This window comes from Myxine glutinosa, chromosome 1, assembly GCF_964187855.1.
Source record: "Myxine glutinosa chromosome 1, kmMyxGlut1.1, whole genome shotgun sequence".
In the NCBI taxonomy this organism is placed as follows: Eukaryota; Metazoa; Chordata; class Myxini; order Myxiniformes; family Myxinidae; genus Myxine; species Myxine glutinosa.
The window spans coordinates 160,714,404-160,730,957 of NC_136261.1; the positions used below are offsets into that span (position 1 = coordinate 160,714,404).

The 16,554-nt window shown below is 52.3% G+C and overlaps 1 protein-coding gene across 9 annotated transcripts in view; it reads left to right on the forward strand.

Moving 5' to 3' along the window:
* The window catches only part of LOC137430556 (angiopoietin-1 receptor), a 352,893-nt gene that overhangs the window by 242,512 nt on the left and 93,827 nt on the right, over positions 1 to 16,554 (forward strand). For all 9 annotated transcript variants that reach the window (XM_078779299.1, XM_078779303.1, XM_078779309.1 and 6 more), the window contains exon 18: positions 307 to 420. In XM_078779299.1, coding sequence (XP_078635425.1) covers positions 307 to 420 — 114 coding nt within the window. The remainder of the gene's footprint in view (positions 1 to 306; positions 421 to 16,554) is intronic.

The following is a 16,554-nucleotide window of genomic DNA, read 5'->3' on the forward strand; positions in this document are numbered from 1 at the left end:
AATGTGCACTATTAAGTGAGTTCATCACAAGGACTTGTCAAAATATTTTGAGAATGGGAGAATGTAATATTATCGACAACGAGTTGCAATCGAGGTTGTTGTTTTCCTTCATCTTTACTCCATAACTCAATATTTCATCTGCATGGCAACCTGAATTTCAATAACAAGTGCCTGCAATCACAAACCACAAGTGCCTGCAATCAATGTATACCGATTTAAGCGAGTGTAAGTGATGCGCTTTATCGACTCTCTGCCCTCTCTTCACACATCTTTCTCTATATTTCCACGGTCCCTTTTTCTTGGCAGTTCATCCACAGGGACTTGGCTGCACGTAACATATTGGTGGCAGAAGGCTATGTGGCTAAGATCGCAGACTTTGGCCTATCACGAGGAGAGGAAGTATATGTCAAAAAGACCATGGTAAGTGGAAAATAGGAATGATTGTAAAGAATAGAAAAGGCTCCAAAATAGACACATTATTTGTCGTATCATTATTTTGAGAAGTAGTCTTAAAATGCTAGATTAAGGAATCAGGAAAGAAACACTGAAAGGAGTAATCATGTTCTTTTGTTTTTTTTAGATAGAGGTAAAGGCTCATGGAAAATCGGAATGACAGAGGGTAGAAGGTGAGGGTCACAATTAATTGACAGGAACGCAGATGTACATTGGTAGAGAGGGAATACTCAGACATGCACAACCACCTGAGAGTAGAGACTTCGTCAGGGATCATTGGATGTTGATTAATAGGGAGCTAGAAGAGTTAATGGTTATGTAAAAATATATTTAATATACGTTTATTAGATATATTATAAACGTATATTATATTATTATATATGTATATTGGGAGACAGAGACAGAGACAGGCGTTGGCCTAACGGTTGGGGTGCTGGCTTGGGATTCTAGTGTCCTGAGTTCAAATCAAAAGACGGTCGTTGAATTAACACCAGGTGGGGTTTACTCAGCCCTCATCCCTCCAAGGTTGGCGAAATGAGCATCAGCTTACTGGGTTGAATGAGCCACCCGAGTACCTGCGTCGGAGTGGCGACCCATCCAGGATTGCGCCCAATAGTCAAAACACAAGAGCAAAAGTCTAACCGTAGCCAGGCTTGTAAAATATTATAAACCACAAACACATATGATTCACTTTTTGAACAGTCACTAATGCTGCTTATAACATTAAACAAAGAAATTTGGAGGAATCCCGACATCCATGAGGTAAGTTTTACCTTCAGAACTGAGCGAAGATCTACTGTAATCTATATATCCCACAAGGGTTGGGGGTGTGCTCATTTACCAAGCAGCTAGCTAGCACTTGCCAAGCCAGCCGTTCCTTAACGGTTTTGAATGGAGTGCTTGCTCGAATGCTTAAACCACTTGGCGATCTCTCCACAAGAAACTTGGTAAATGAACACACCCAATATTCTTGAGACATTGATCGACTGTAATATATATACCACAAAGAGGAATGACCCTTCCTTCAGCTCCCGTAGTGAGCGGGTGTAGGCCTACTACTAAATTAAAATGTCGGTGGGTGGAGTCAGCCGGCGTAATGACATCATAGACGTAATGTCATAACGGACACAAAACTGCCGCTACTTTAATATGTAGAAGATTATATATTTCAACTTCCAGTAAGTTTGCAGTCACCACGAAGGGATTAGTGTTACGATTAGATATACGATAATAACTTTAAGTTATCATTATTTCGAAAATGATATTACTGTGGCGGACACAAAAGCCCACTGGCGTGGTGACATCATTCCACGCACCAAGTGGGCGGTGGCCACGCCCGAGGGGTAGGCGTGGCCTCATGATATACCCCGGGCGACCAGCCCGGAGGAGTACAGTGTTACAGTGTAGTCTTACAATAAAGACGTTTATATGTTACCGCTTGTCCGCTTCCTCCTTGCTCACAAGCAGCGCGCGTAACGCCGCGCTTTACTGGTGACCCTCGACGTTGGATCTGCCGGAGCGATCCTTCCACACGCGACGCCATCGCCATGGCCGCCTTCGTCAAACTTCCGGAATTTTGGGAGGCTCAGGCCGAAGTCTGGTTCGTCCAGGCCGAAGCCCAATTTCAGCTTCGGCACCTCACCGGCGATGACACGCGCTACTGCCACGTCGTCGCCTCCCTCGGGCCCGGCACGGCCGCTCGAGTTGTGTCCGTCCTTCGCCACCCACCGGACGGCCACAAGTACGAGGCACTCAAGCGGCTACTCCTAGCCACGTTCAGCCTCACGGACGACGCACGGGCCGACCGCCTCCTGGATCTCCCCGAGCTCGGTGAGACGCGCCCGTCGGTCCGAATGGACCATATGCTGTCACTGTTGGGCGACGAAGCCCCCGGTTCGCTATTCCGGGCGCTTTTCCGTCGCCAACTTCCAGCGCAGGTTCGCCTCGCGTTGGCCGGGACCGGGCTAACGGAACCCCGAGCATTGGCGGCCGAGGCGGACAAGTACTTCGCCGCTTCGGACACGCGGGCGAGCGTTGGCGTGGCCGTCACGGCCTTCGACGCTGCTGTTCCACAGCATCATCTTCTACAGCACGCTGAGTTTCAGCAGCATGCTGATACGCACCTCGTGAACGCCGCCACGCCCCGCCCACCGCCGCGGCGAAAACCGCCACCGCGGGGAAACCCGTCGACTCCACCGGCCTGGCGGAGCCAGCCGCGCTCCTCCAGCTCCACCACCTGGTGCTGGTTCCACGCCAAGTTCGGCCACGAAGCTCGGCGGTGTCATCCGCCGTGCTCCTTCAACGGGTCGGGAAACGCCCGGGCCGGCGCTCAATTGTGGCGATGAGCGCCGGCCGTTCGAGCAGCCTGCTGTTCATAACGGACACCTTCTCCGGGCGCCGTTACCTGTGCGACACGGGAGCACAGGTGAGTGTCATTCCCGCCGGCACGTCAGACAAGCACGCCGCGGGTGGGGGCCCCGCGCTGCTTGCCGCGAACGGGACGCCCATCCGTACGTACGGAAAACGCTGCCTCTCTCTGCGGTTTGGAGGGCAGGTTTTCCGATGGACGTTCGTCACCGCCGACGTGCCCATGGCACTGCTTGGCGCGGACTTCCTGTGCGCTAATGGGCTCCTGGTCGACGTCAAGCGCAGACGGCTTGTCCAGGCCGAGACGTTCAGCTCGCTCGCATGTGCGTTGCCCAGCTCAACGAGCGGCTTGCCAAGCGGCTTGCCGAACGATTCGGTTCCGGCCACGTTGGTCTGTACGCTTCCGGCAGCGGACGCATTCACCCGCCTCCTCGCCGGCTTCCCGGCCCTCACGCGGCCCACCTTCTCGGCGGGGGCCGTCAAGCACGGGGTGGCCCATCACATCCCCACCGTCGGGCCACCGGTCTACGCCCGGGCACGCCGCCTCGAGCCGACGAAGCTGGCGGTGGCAAAAGCGGAGTTCGCTACCCTGGAGCGACTCAGCATCGTTCGGCGCTCAGAGAGCGCTTGGGCGTCGCCGCTGCACATCGTGCCGAAGCCCGGCGGGGGATGGCGACCGTGCGGGGACTATCGCCGTCTCAATGACGCCACGACTCCTGACCGCTACCCCGTCCCCCACATTCAGGACTTTTCCGCCCGTTTGGCGGGCAGGTCCTTCTTCTCGAAGGTGGACCTCATACGCGGCTACCATCAGGTCCCCGTCAGGCCGGAGGACGTCCCGAAGACGGCGGTCATCACGCCATTCGGACTCTTCGAGTTCCTGCGCATGCCCTTCGGTCTGAAGAATGCGGCTCAGGCGTTCCAGCGACTGATGGACAGCGTCCTGCGCGACTTGGATTTTGTCTACGTCTACCTGGACGATATCCTCGTCGCCAGCGCGTCCCGCGAAGAGCACCTACGCCACCTCCGCACGCTCTTCGAACGCCTGGGCCAGCATGGCCTGATTGTGAACCCCGCAAAGTGCCGGTTCGGCGCCGCCACAATCGATTTTCTGGGGCACCGTGTCACCAGGCACGGAGCCGTCCCCCTGCCGGCCAAGGTGGAGGCGGTGAAGGGGTTTCCGCGCCCCCGCACGATCAGAGGGCTGCAGGAGTTCCTGGGCATGGTGAACTTTTACCATCGGTTCCTGCCCCGTATCGCCCAGCTCCTGCGCCCCCTGCACGAAGCTCTCCGAGGTAAGCCGGGCAAAGGCGACGTTACCTGGACCGAGCAGATGGACACGGCGTTCACGGGCGCGAAGCTCGCCTTGGCTAACGCCACCATGCTCGCGCACCCGGCGCCCGATGCACCGATCGCCCTCACCACCGATGCCTCGGACTACGCGGTGGGCGCGGTGCACGAGCAATGGGTGCGTGGAGCTTGGCAACCGCTGGCGTTCTTTAGCCGGCAGCTTCGCCCGCCCGAACGCCGTTACAGTACCTTCGACCGCGAGTTGCTCGGACTTCACTTGGCGGTCAGGCACTTCCGCCATCTGCTCGAGGGCCGGGCGTTCACTGCCTTCGTCGACCACAAGCCGCTGATCTTCGCGATGGGCAAGGTCACCGAGCCGTGGTCGGCCCGGCAGCAGCGTCACCTCTCGGCCGTGTCCGAGTACACGACGGACATCCAGCACGTCGCGGGGAAGGACAACCCGGTGGCGGATTGCCTTTCCCGGGCCGTCGCCCACGCAGTCCACCTCGGCATCGACTATGCCCGGATGGCAGCGGACCAGGCCGCTGACCCCGACGTCCAGGCCTTGCGGACCGCCGTCACGGGCCTCCGCGTCACCGAGGTGCCGTTCGACGGCGCGGGCGCGGCCCTCTTGTGCGACGTCTCCCTCGGGCGTCCCCGCCCCATTGTGCCCGCGGGCTGGCAGCGCCAGGTGTTTGACGCCATCCACGGCCTGTCCCACCCGGGCGCGAGGGCCTCCCAAAGGCTGATCGCCGACAAGTTCGTCTGGCATGGCCTCCGGAAGGCCGTCCGCGGCTGGGCCAGGACATGCCTCGCGTGCCAGCGCGCCAAGGTGCACCGGCACACCCAGGCCCCGTTGGCCCCGTTCACGGTGCCGGAACGCCGGTTTGACCACGTCCACGTGGACCTGGTGGGACCTCTGCCCCCCTCGCGGGGTTTCACCCACGTCCTCACCATGGTGGACCGCACCACCCGGTGGCCGGAGGCCGTGCCGTTGGCGTCCACAACGGCGGCCGATGTCGCGCAGGCTTTCATCGCCACCTGGGTCGCCCGGTTCGGCGCCCCCTCAGACATCTCATCCGACCGCGGCCCCCAGTTCACCTCGGAGCTCTGGGGGGCGGTTGCGCAGGGGCTCGGGGTCCGGCTGCACCGAACCACGGCCTACCACCCCCAGGCTAACGGCCTGTGTGAGCGATTTCACCGCTCATTGAAGGCCGCGCTCCGGGCCACCCTCCGCGACGGCGGCTGGGTCGACAGGCTCCCCTGGGTCCTGCTGGGCCTCCGGACGGCGCCCAAGGAGGACCTGCGCGCATCCGCGGCGGAGTTGGTCTTCGGGCAACCGCTGCGGGTGCCGGGCGAGTTCCTCCCCGACTCCACGGCACCATGGTCCGCGGCACAGCAGCGCTCCGCTCTGCAAGAGACCGCCCAGAGGTTCGCCCCGGTGCCAACGGCATGCCACGGGCACCCACCGACGCACGTCGCCCCGGAGCTTCGCACGGCGGAGTACGTCTTCGTCCGCCACGATGCCCATCGGACACCACTGCGGCCCCCGTACGACGGGCCTTTCCGCGTGCTGGAGACCGGGGCGAAGCACTTCACCCTGGACATCGGCGGTACTCCTGACCGCGTTTCGGTAGACCGCCTCAAGCCGGCCCACCTCGATGTGGACCATCCACCGCCAGTGGCCCGACCCCCACGTCGGGGCCGCCCTCCTGCGGGCGGACCCCCGGCACCGCCCAGCCCCGCCGCCACGCCGCCCCCCGGTCCTGCACCCATCCCAGGAGCAGCCAGGGGCATCCCACCTGGCATCCCTGCACCCCGGACGCCGCCGATCGCCAGGGGGCGCTTCGGCCGGGTCATTCGTCTGCCCCGCAAACTGGCCCTCCAGGTGCGCGGGAATTCTGGGGGGGCGCGTGTGGCGGACACAAAAGCCCACTGGCGTGGTGACATCATTCCACGCACCAAGTGGGCGGTGGCCACGCCCGAGGGGTAGGCGTGGCCTCATGATATACCCCGGGCGACCAGCCCGGAGGAGTACAGTGTTACAGTGTAGTCTTACAATAAAGACGTTTATATGTTACCGCTTGTCCGCTTCCTCCTTGCTCACAAGCAGCGCGCGTAACGCCGCGCTTTATTACTATCAAAAAACCAAGGCGAATTCCTTACTTTACATTCACGACATTGGGATTAAAGTGTTATGGTTATATTTCCGATATTATTATGATGATTATTACGAAAACGATACTACTGTATTAAGAAACCTGGGCTTAATTTGTCCAAAGCGATCGAAGATGAGGCATCATGCCTAAGGCCTATACGTACCGTACCGTATTGTTCGAAGAGCCGTAACGCCGATGCTTTAGATATTTCATGGTCATTTTAACAATCAATTTGTTTGTGTTTCGCACAGAATGAAAAACATAAAGGGAGAGCATGGCGATTGTGATATATGACGGGTTCGACAATATGTTCGGCATTAACGGCATATAAATCAAAATGGCGGTGTGGGGAGAGTCAGCATCCGCACCGCCATAATGACATCAGACGTAATCACATCACCCTGTCATGTAACAAGATCCTCAGCTCTGATTGGTATTCGTTTGAGGGCATATACATGCAGTCATGTGAAAAAGTAAGTACACCCCATGTAAAGTTTGGACTTTTTCAACATATTTCAACATGCAGCTATTTGATCTTCATTTCAACAATATTTATAGATAAAGGTGATATAACATAACAAATATCATGAAACATTTACATTTTGTATACCATTGTATAATTTAAATAAACATAAATGCAAATTTCGCATGTGGAAAAAGTAAGCACACCCTTGGCTCGAATAGGTGGTATTGTCCCCTTTGGCAGAAACAACCTCAAGTAGGCGTTTCTTATAACTGTCTACCAGTCTCTGGCATTGACAGGGAGAAATTTTTGCCCACTCCTCCATGCAGAATTCTTTCAGCTGTGCGATGTTTGAGGGGTTTCTTGCATGCACAGCTCGTTTCAAATCCCCCCACAACATCTCAATGGGATTTAGATCCGGGCTTTGACTTGGCCATTCCAAAACCCTTCATTTCTTTCCTTTCAGCCATTCCTTGGTGGATTTACTGGTATGTTTAGGGTCATTGTCAGGTTGCAAGGTCCACCTTCGGTTGAGCTTCAACTTTCCGACAGATGGCCTCACATTGTCCTCAAGCACCCTCTGGTACAATGAAGAATTCATAGTGGATTCTATGATGGTGAGCTGCCCAGGCCCTGATGCAGCAAAGCTGCCCCAAACCATAATATTTCCACCACCATGCTTTACAGTTGGTATCAGGTTCTTGTGGTCAAATGCTGTCTTTGGTTTACGCCAAACATGTCTTCTGGTACTGTGGCCAAATAGCTCTACCTTTGACTCATCTGTCCAGAGCACATTGTTCCAGAAGTACTGGTCTTTGCCTCGGTGTTCATTGGCAAACTTTAGTCTTGCCCTGATGTTCTTCCTGGACAGCAAAGGTTTCCTCCTGGCACACCTCCCATGTAGATCAAATTTGTGCAGCCTCTTTCTAATGGTAGACTCGTGCACTTTGACATCAACAGTGGCAAGAGCTACCTGTAGGTCCCGTGATGACATCTGGGGTTCTTAGAGACTTCTTTCAGCATCTTGCGGTCTGCTCTCGGGCTGAACTTGCTGGGGCGGCCTGGCCTGAACAAGTTGGCAGTTGTTTGGAATCTTCTCCACTTGTAGATGATCTTCCGGACAGTCGAATGATTGATTTCAAATCGTTTGGAGATCTTTTTAAATCCCTTCCCAGACTCGTAGGCATCTATAACCTTATTTCTGAAGGCCTCAGAGAGCTCTTTTGATCTAGGCATGGTGACACCACACACTTCAACAACAAAGAGCAAACCAAACTAAATGTCTGAGGTTTAAATAAGACAGGTTCCTCCAAGATCCTCTCTAACGATATTCTAATCATTTGCACCTGAGCTGGTTCACCTGATTCTAATTTTAGGTATTGTTACGGATCCCGGATTTAGAGGAGTTACTATTCATGGCATTGCTTATTAATGTTTATTCTATTAAAGGTTGTTGTGGTTAAAGGGTTAGAGAGGCTCCGGATAACAGGAGACCGGAAACGGGATAGTGAACCGGAAGAAGAAAAGACACGAGGTCCGGGAGAAGCGGCGATCTTCTTCTTCCTCGCCCAGCTCCGACGCGAGCGGTGTCGATATTGAGCAGCGTGGGGGACGCTGCGTTTGAAAGCCCGTCTGGCGAAAGGAGTTCCCTGCGCGGGGTAATTACCGATTACACGTCAAGTTGCCGTGGGTTCGTGCACGGAACCAAGCTTCCGGCACAGTTCGCCTCAACATCTACAAGGACGCGTACGGGTCGCACCTTGGGCCTCGCGCGCTTTGCAAGCCGCGCTTTGCTTTTCCCGCTTTGCTTAGCAAGGAGGTGTGCGCTGCAGCAGCTGTCCCCGGTACGCAACGGGCACGTTTGGAACACGTCAGCCAGGGGTTCGTTCAACCGCCCATGTGCGGAGAAGTCGACCTTCACCTTGGTCTGGAGGGGCCCAGAGACATTGTGAGGGACAGTGACCATTCTGGTCGTGAGTGGGTCGTGAGTGGGTAAAGGGGGGAAATATATGAGATGGCCATCTTAGTAAGATTGTTGATGGATTGTTGATTGCTGATGATGGATGGAGAATATATTATTAAGTAATCCGGATCCTTGGTGTGGGGTTTCTTATTGACTTGAATTATTGTGTCTTTCATATTGATTGCGCTACGAAAGCGTATAAATCAGATATCTTTCTGGCGGGGTCCTCCCACGGTCCGGGGGTCACCAAGACCAGGTAGTTACCGGGAGGACCACGTAACAGAATTGGGGGCTCGTCCAATTGAATTCCGGGATCTAAAATTGTATAACATAATAAAATAATAATTTTTAGTAATTAAAATTAATTAATTAATTATTAATTGGTAAATTTTTGAGAAATTGTGGTAAAGTCTTGGGTGAAGGTTAACAGGTGTTAACGATAGTCACCATGGCGTTTGTTGCACAGAACTTTGCGGTAACACCCAGTGAGGCACAGTTCCGAGCGTTACTAAAAGCGGACCTCTTGAAATTGGCCAAACATTTGAACTTGGAGATCCGAACTAATTTGAGGAAGGCAGAGTTGCAGACCACGGTGATACAATCTATGGTGGGATTAGGAACATGGGACGAGTTAGCCTGGCAGTGGCTACCCGAAGAACCAGAAGACGTTGAGATCCGGAAACTGGAGTTGCAATTACGGAGCCAGGAACGGATCAAAGAAGAAGAACGGAAAGCAGAAAAGGAAAGAGCAGAAGAAGAAAGGAAAGCAGAAAAGGAAAGAGCAGAAGAGGAAAGGAAAGCAGAAGAGAGGAGAGAAGAGAAACAAGCAGAGGAAAGGAGAGTGGAACGAGAACTCCAGGAAAGGTTAGAAAGGATGAAAACAGAGGAAAGGAAAGCAGAAAAGGAAAGAGCAGAAGAGGAAAGGAAAGCAGAAGAGAGGAGAGAAGAGAAACAAGCAGAGGAAAGGAGAGTGGAACGAGAACTCCAGGAAAGGTTAGCAGAAGAAGAAAGGAAAGCAGAAAAGGAAAGAGCAGAAGAAGAAAGGAAAGCAGAAGAGAGGAGAGAAGAGAAACAAGCAGAGGAAAGGAGAGTGGAACGAGAACTCCAGGAAAGGTTAGCAGAAGAAGAAAGGAAAGCAGAAAAGGAAAGAGCAGAAGAAGAAAGGAAAGCAGAAGAGAGGAGAGAAGAGAAACAAGCAGAGGAAAGGAGAGTGGAACGAGAACTCCAGGAAAGGTTAGAAGGGAGAAAAGCAGAGGAGAGGAGAGCTGCCAGGGAACTCGAAGCAGAGGAGAGAAAAGCCGAAAGGGAGTTGAAGGAACGTGATCTGGCGCTTCAGCAAGAAATTAAATTCAAGGAGCTGGATTTAATGAGAGAACGGGGAGAGGTACCACCCTTGCTGACGGGGTCGACACCTAGCCAGAACACCTGGGATGTGGGCAGACATGTGAGGCTGGTTCCACCCTTCAGTGAAAAGGAAGTCACTCAATTTTTTCCACACTTTGAGAAAGTGGCTCGACAGTTAAACTGGCCGGAGGAGGCCTGGACCATACTAGTGCAAAGTGTGCTGGTGGGTAAAGCTCAAGAGATTTATTCGGCGCTACCAATGGACCAATGTGCAGATTATGATGTATTGAAGAAGCACATCCTCAAAGCCTATGAGTTGGTTCCTGAAGCTTACCGGCAAAAATTCAGGAATGCCAGGAAGAGGGAGAGTGAGACCCATGTGGAGTTTGCCAGAGTGAAAGAAAACATGTTTGATCGGTGGTGTGAGTCGAAAGGAGTCGGGAACGACTTCGAAGCATTGCGTGACCTGATGCTGGTGGAGGAATTTCAACAGTGTGTCCACGAGGACATCAAAGTGTACCTGCAGGAAAAGAAAGTACCAAAGTTGTGGGACGCAGCCACCATGGCAGATGATTATGCCTTAACACACCGGATAGGGGTCCACACACCTAGCTCCTCGCCTAGACTTCAGCAGGGAAGTTATGGAACACCCGGTGCGGAGAACGACAATACATGGCGGCGGCCTCGAGAGGATTATGGGGACAACGCGGATACCCCAACTGTTCGAAATCAGAGGGCTACGGGCCCAAGACAAACTTATTTCCCGGGGGGCCCGAGGCAGACCACGAGTTTTTCCTCCGGGCCTACTTGCGCCTTTTGCAAAAAACCTGGACACTTGATGTCCAGTTGTTACCTTATGAAAAGGGACAACCCAGAGCGGAGTCCGACTATTACAACTCCGAATGCGATGGCTAGCGTAAGAAATCGCCCACAGAAGAGTTACCAACCATTTATTTATGAGGGGTTTGTCTCACTCGAGGGAGACTTGACTAACCCAAGACCTGTTAGGGTATTGAGGGACACAGGAGCCCATCAATCCTTAATGCTTGAAGGCATTTTGTCATTGTCAAAGAGTACCGCAACTGGTGATAGTGTTCGGTTACAAGGGATCGGTGGCTGTGTTAGTGCCCCACTTCATGTCATCCATTTGGGATCCGATTTGGTGTCAGGACTGGTCACCGTCGGTTTACAAGCCACGCTTCCTGTACAGGGGGTATCGGTGATTATCGGGAATGATTTGGCCGGGGGGAAAATTTATGGTAACCCGAGGGTGGGTAAAGAGCCCCGCAGGGGAAATAACACCACCCCAGCTCGGGATGGCGACAAAAGTTCCAAGTTATTCGTAGGGGGACTGAACTTCAACACAGAGGAAGAAGTTCTGACCTCTGTCTTCAACAGATATGGGCCGCTGGTGGAAGTGCGGGTGGTAAAAGACAGGGAAACGCAACGGTCAAGAGGGTTCGGCTTTGTCACGTTTGCAAGCACAAGAGACGCCAGGGAGGCAGAGAAGAATTGGAATGGTAAGGATTTGGAGGTTCGCACCATAACAGTAGGGAAGGCATTTCGTAGGCGTCGAGAGGTCTACAGAAGAGGACCACTTGGCGGTAGTTTTGGTGTTGGCAGCAGTCGATATTACTATGGAGGCTCCCAGAGTTACGGCATCTCCCGAAAGAATGATTGGCAGAGGACTGGCCGAGAAGGAGACCGCCAGTCAGGGAACTGCTGGGACAAGGGGTCCAGAGGGACCAGAGGACCAAGGACAAGTCAGGGGACTGCCGTAACTGTTAGGAGTCCGGAGAAGTTGAAGCACTCTATATACGGCGGAGCCTGGGCTCCTACACGGGCTAACTGTGAACGCCACGTTCTTAAAAGGCGTCCTGGTAGGGGAACGTTCCTACACGGACTAACCGTGAACTCCACGTTCTTAAAGGCGTCCATGTAATGAACTTTCCTCCCCGGACTAACCGTGAACCCCACATTCCTTCAGGCATCCATGTAGTGAGTACTCAGCTGGGCCTCCATCCAAAAGCAACTAGAAGTGGTTGACGCTTGGTCTAGAGGGAATTACCTTGGAATCTCTGGGGGGTTTTGGTGAAAGTTTGTTGCTTTATTTTTGAGATGCGATAATTGTGCCCGGGGGGAACTGATGATTTGGGGTATCGGGTTGGTTTATCAAAGTTGGCCGGCACAGAAAGTTTTCGCGGGGTTCAAACTTTCTTTCTTGAAGGGGGGGAGTGTTACGGATCCCGGATTTAGAGGAGTTACTATTCATGTCATTGCTTATTAATGTTTATTCTATTAAAGGTTGTTGTGGTTAAAGGGTTAGAGAGGCTCCGGATAACAGGGGACCGGAAACGGGATAGTGAACCGGAAGAAGAAAAGACACGAGGTCCGGGAGAAGCGGCGATCTCCTTCTTCCTCGCCCAGCTCCGACGCGAGCGGTGTCGATATTGAGCAGCGTGGGGGATGCTGCGTTTGAAAGCCCGTCTGGCGAAAGGAGTTACCTGCGCGGGGTAATTACCGATTACACGTCAAGTTGCCGTGGGTTCGTGCACGGAACCAAGCTTCCGGCACAGTTCGCCTCAACGTCTACAAGGACGCGTACGGGTCGCACCTTGGGCCTCGCGCGCCTTGCAAGCCGCGCTTTGCTTTGCCCGCTTTGCTTAGCAAGGAGGTGTGCGCTGCAGCAGCTGTCCCCGGTACGCGACAGGCACGTTTGGAACACGTCAGCCAGGGGTTCGTTCAACCGCCCGTGTGCGGAGAAGTCGACCTTCACCTTGGTCTGGAGGGGCCAGAGACATTGTGAGGGACAGTGACCATTGAGGGGTCATGAGTGGGGAAAGGGGGGAAATGCCATCTTAGTAAGATTGTTGATGGATTGTTGATTGCTGATGATGGATGGAGAATATATTATTAAGTAATCCGGATCCTTGGTGTGGGGTTTCTTATTGACTTGAATTATTGTGTCTTTCATATTGATTGCGCTACGAAAGCGTATAAATCAGATATCTTTCTGGCGGGGTCCTCCCACGGTCCGGGGGTCACCAAGACCAGGTAGTTACCGGGAGGACCACGTAACAGTATTTGAAGTCGTGATAAATGTAGGGGTGTACTTGCTTTTTCCACATGCGAAATTTGCATTTATGTTTATTTAAATTATACAATGGACTACAAAATGGAATTGTTTCATGATGTTTGTTGTATTATATCACCTTTATCTATCAATATTGTTGAAATGATGATTAAATAGCTGAATGAATGAATATGTTGCAAAAGTCTAAACTTTACATGGGGTGTACTTGCTTTTTCACGTGACTTACTTTTTCACGTTTTCACGTCACTTTTTCCCCCTCATAGTTTAGTCACACAACAACATGTAGCCTCGCGATAGTTCAGTTATCTCTTAGTATTTGTGAGCATAGTCCTTTTCCTGTGTTAGTTTTGCGTTGAGTAGAATAATGAGAGTAGGTCCTTTTCATTGCCTCCATTGCCTTATGCCACCTTACGCCTCCTTATGCGCCTTTGGCTTTTTGGCGCGAATTAACATGAGGCAGGCCTGGAAAATCGAGCAGGGACCGAATGAGGGTGGCAGAGAAGCTGACGGTAAGAGCGAGCTGCCAATCAGGGCTCAAAGGGAGTGGCTGCGGCAATGCGTCACAGGGTGTGGTTGGAACCTTCGAGAAGGCTAAGGGCGTGGCAATAAAACCCGTTGCGCGAAGCCCTCACAGCAATTCGGTGAGTTATGAGCTGGGTGATGAGCTTGAGCAGTTCGGGGTAAGGAGTCCTTCTGTGCAGAGGTGAGCTTGCAGTTCTGAGAAAAGATGCGCATGAACTGAGTATAAGCGCTCGTACCAAAGTGACGCTCGGTTGAGCTTGAGGCCGAGCCTCGATTGGGTTACGCGAATGATAGCGTGCCGGTAACTCAACGCACTGTGGAAAGCCGCCGAGAGACGCGTACATTCCCTCCCGCCTTCCTGCCTCATCTGCCCCTTTGTTCGGGGACGCGCTACGAGGATCCTTTCCACCACCTGCTTGCCTTCATCAACGGGACGTGCTGTGACCGTGGAGAGCCACGCCGGGCGACGCCGCCGTTCCTGGACGACCAAGGCAGCGCGTGAACATCATCCTGCCTGCATTTCCCCTTTGTGAGTGTGATCGGGCCCATGTCTGGGGATAAGCATAAGACTGTATAAGGCTGCTCTATGTCTGCTTTCTTCCGAATTGTACATATAAGTGTAAATAATAATTAAACCTGTTATTTCTTTATTCGACCGTTTCGTCCTTTCCATCATTGACTAAGCGTGGTACGAATAGAACCGCTCGAATCGGGTTCCAATACAAACGGTAACTGCACGGACCACATGGTACGCAATCCGCTCGGTGTACCCAAATTACATGTGGCTCGTGCGAGGCTTGATTCCCCGCTTCCGCGGCGGCGCAGGTATTTAGGTACGTGCGAGACTTGTCCCAAAACCCGACCTTGCATTTGCCCGGAAGGGTCCTTTCAAGTCTCGGTTACACCGGCCCAGAAAGAACAAGGGGCTTAATCTCCCCTTGGTCAGGGTAGGAAGGGCGGCGAAAACCGTAACAATATATACATGTATATATATACATACATATATATATATATATATATATATATATATTGTATATATATATATATATATATATATATATATATATATATATATATATATATATATATATATGTATGTATATATATATATATATATATATATATATATATATATATATATATATATATATATATATATATTGTTACAGACACGACTTTGATGTTATGGTGGGCCGAGCGGAATGGCCGCCGTGTCCGCACAAGTTACCCGATTCCACTCGAACGTTGCCGAGTCGCGCTACGCTAAATCAATGAAGGGAAAGGACACAACAGCTGGGATTAAAATCACACGACACCAGGGATACGGTTCTCAAGACCTCCGGAGGAGGTTATATTAGGGCGGAAGGTTAGATTACAGGAATGAGAGGGACAGCATAGAAAGACAGGCACTTAGACACACTTATCTTATTCCCTGACAGACGACAGATAAACAGGACAAAACTGACACACGGGGATTGATGGCAAGGAAAGGCAGAATCGATGGCTCCAGGTGCACCTGGGCTCAGGGCAGAATCGACCCGGTCCGGTCCAGAGATGCGGGAGGTCTCACAGCGCTCGAGGTGGCGTCTTGTCGTCTCAAGCTGGGGGCGCATCTCACGTCACGTCCGGTGAGTCGCTTCGTATATCCGGCGGGGAGTGACACGCCCTCGGCTTGTTAGCTCCGCCCCAGATGGAATCGGTCCGTTGCTTGTCATTGGGTGCGGGGGTTACCGGCTCCGCCCTTGACGAGGGGCCGACAGGCAGCCCCTTCGTGGTAACCCCGTCGGCGCACATGGGTAATGGCGGCTAACCAAACCGGTGTGAGGACGCCCACTCCCCGCGCCATCGCCGCGCCGCCCCCCTCTGCTGTTGTAGTTGTTGTTGTTGTTGTATTGTAGTTTCTTCATGGGGAAGAGATGCGGGGAGGTATGGGGAGGTCCTAAACTCACTACTGGTGCCATATAATCACATTCTGGTGCAACGAAGAGTCAGAATTAATGGAAACGAGTCCTTAACTGACATAGACTAAGAATAACTAGCAAGATGTCCTATAGTTGTCTACGTGAGATGCGGTGAACCTGGGTGCGACATTTAATGGGGGAAATAGGGGAAGGTCGGTTCTACAGAGTGTTGTTTACAGACAATGGGACTAGGGAATGGGGGATTGGGGATAGTTGGGGAGTATTGGGGAAATAGGGGAATATTTACAAGCGGATATGGAGGCCAAATTCCATATTCGCAACAATATATATACAGACTTGGCATTTAATATGGAATAATTTTTTTTTCTTGACTTGGGTTTACTTTCTGAACTCAGCATATCAATCTGGTGAGTTTCTTTTACCCTTCGGTGATGTCTTTGTTGAAAGAACCATGTCACTGATTGTCTTTCGCAGCAAGAAGTCAATAACAGGATTATATCACAGGTGGCGTGACAAAATGTAAGGACAGGTACATTTGACGATTGGCTTCACAATTGGGTATATAAGGGTTGTTGCGTTCTGTATTAGTGGAAAACAACTGCTGCACGCCTACAAAAGTTATTGCCGCTTCCTTTGGAGATGGTCCGTCAACTTGACAATGCTGTTTGTCATGGAGTGGTGGCTTTACGAAATTCTAGCATGAAACAGCGTGCTATTGCTCGGCAGTATGGCATCACTCAAGGTCAGGTGTCAAAGATCCTGAAACGAAATGCTCAGAGGGGTGTCCCTACTCCAATACCGAGGCCAGGACGTCCACGCAGAACCACAAGGAGAGATGATTGCCAGCTGCACCGGTTAGTCTGCAATGGCCGTACCAAGTCAGCTAATCGGCTTAGGGCTGAGTGGCAGCAACTGACAAATGTGCCTGTATCCAGAAGGCTAGTCAACCAACGACTGGTTCAAGCAGGCTATCGTGC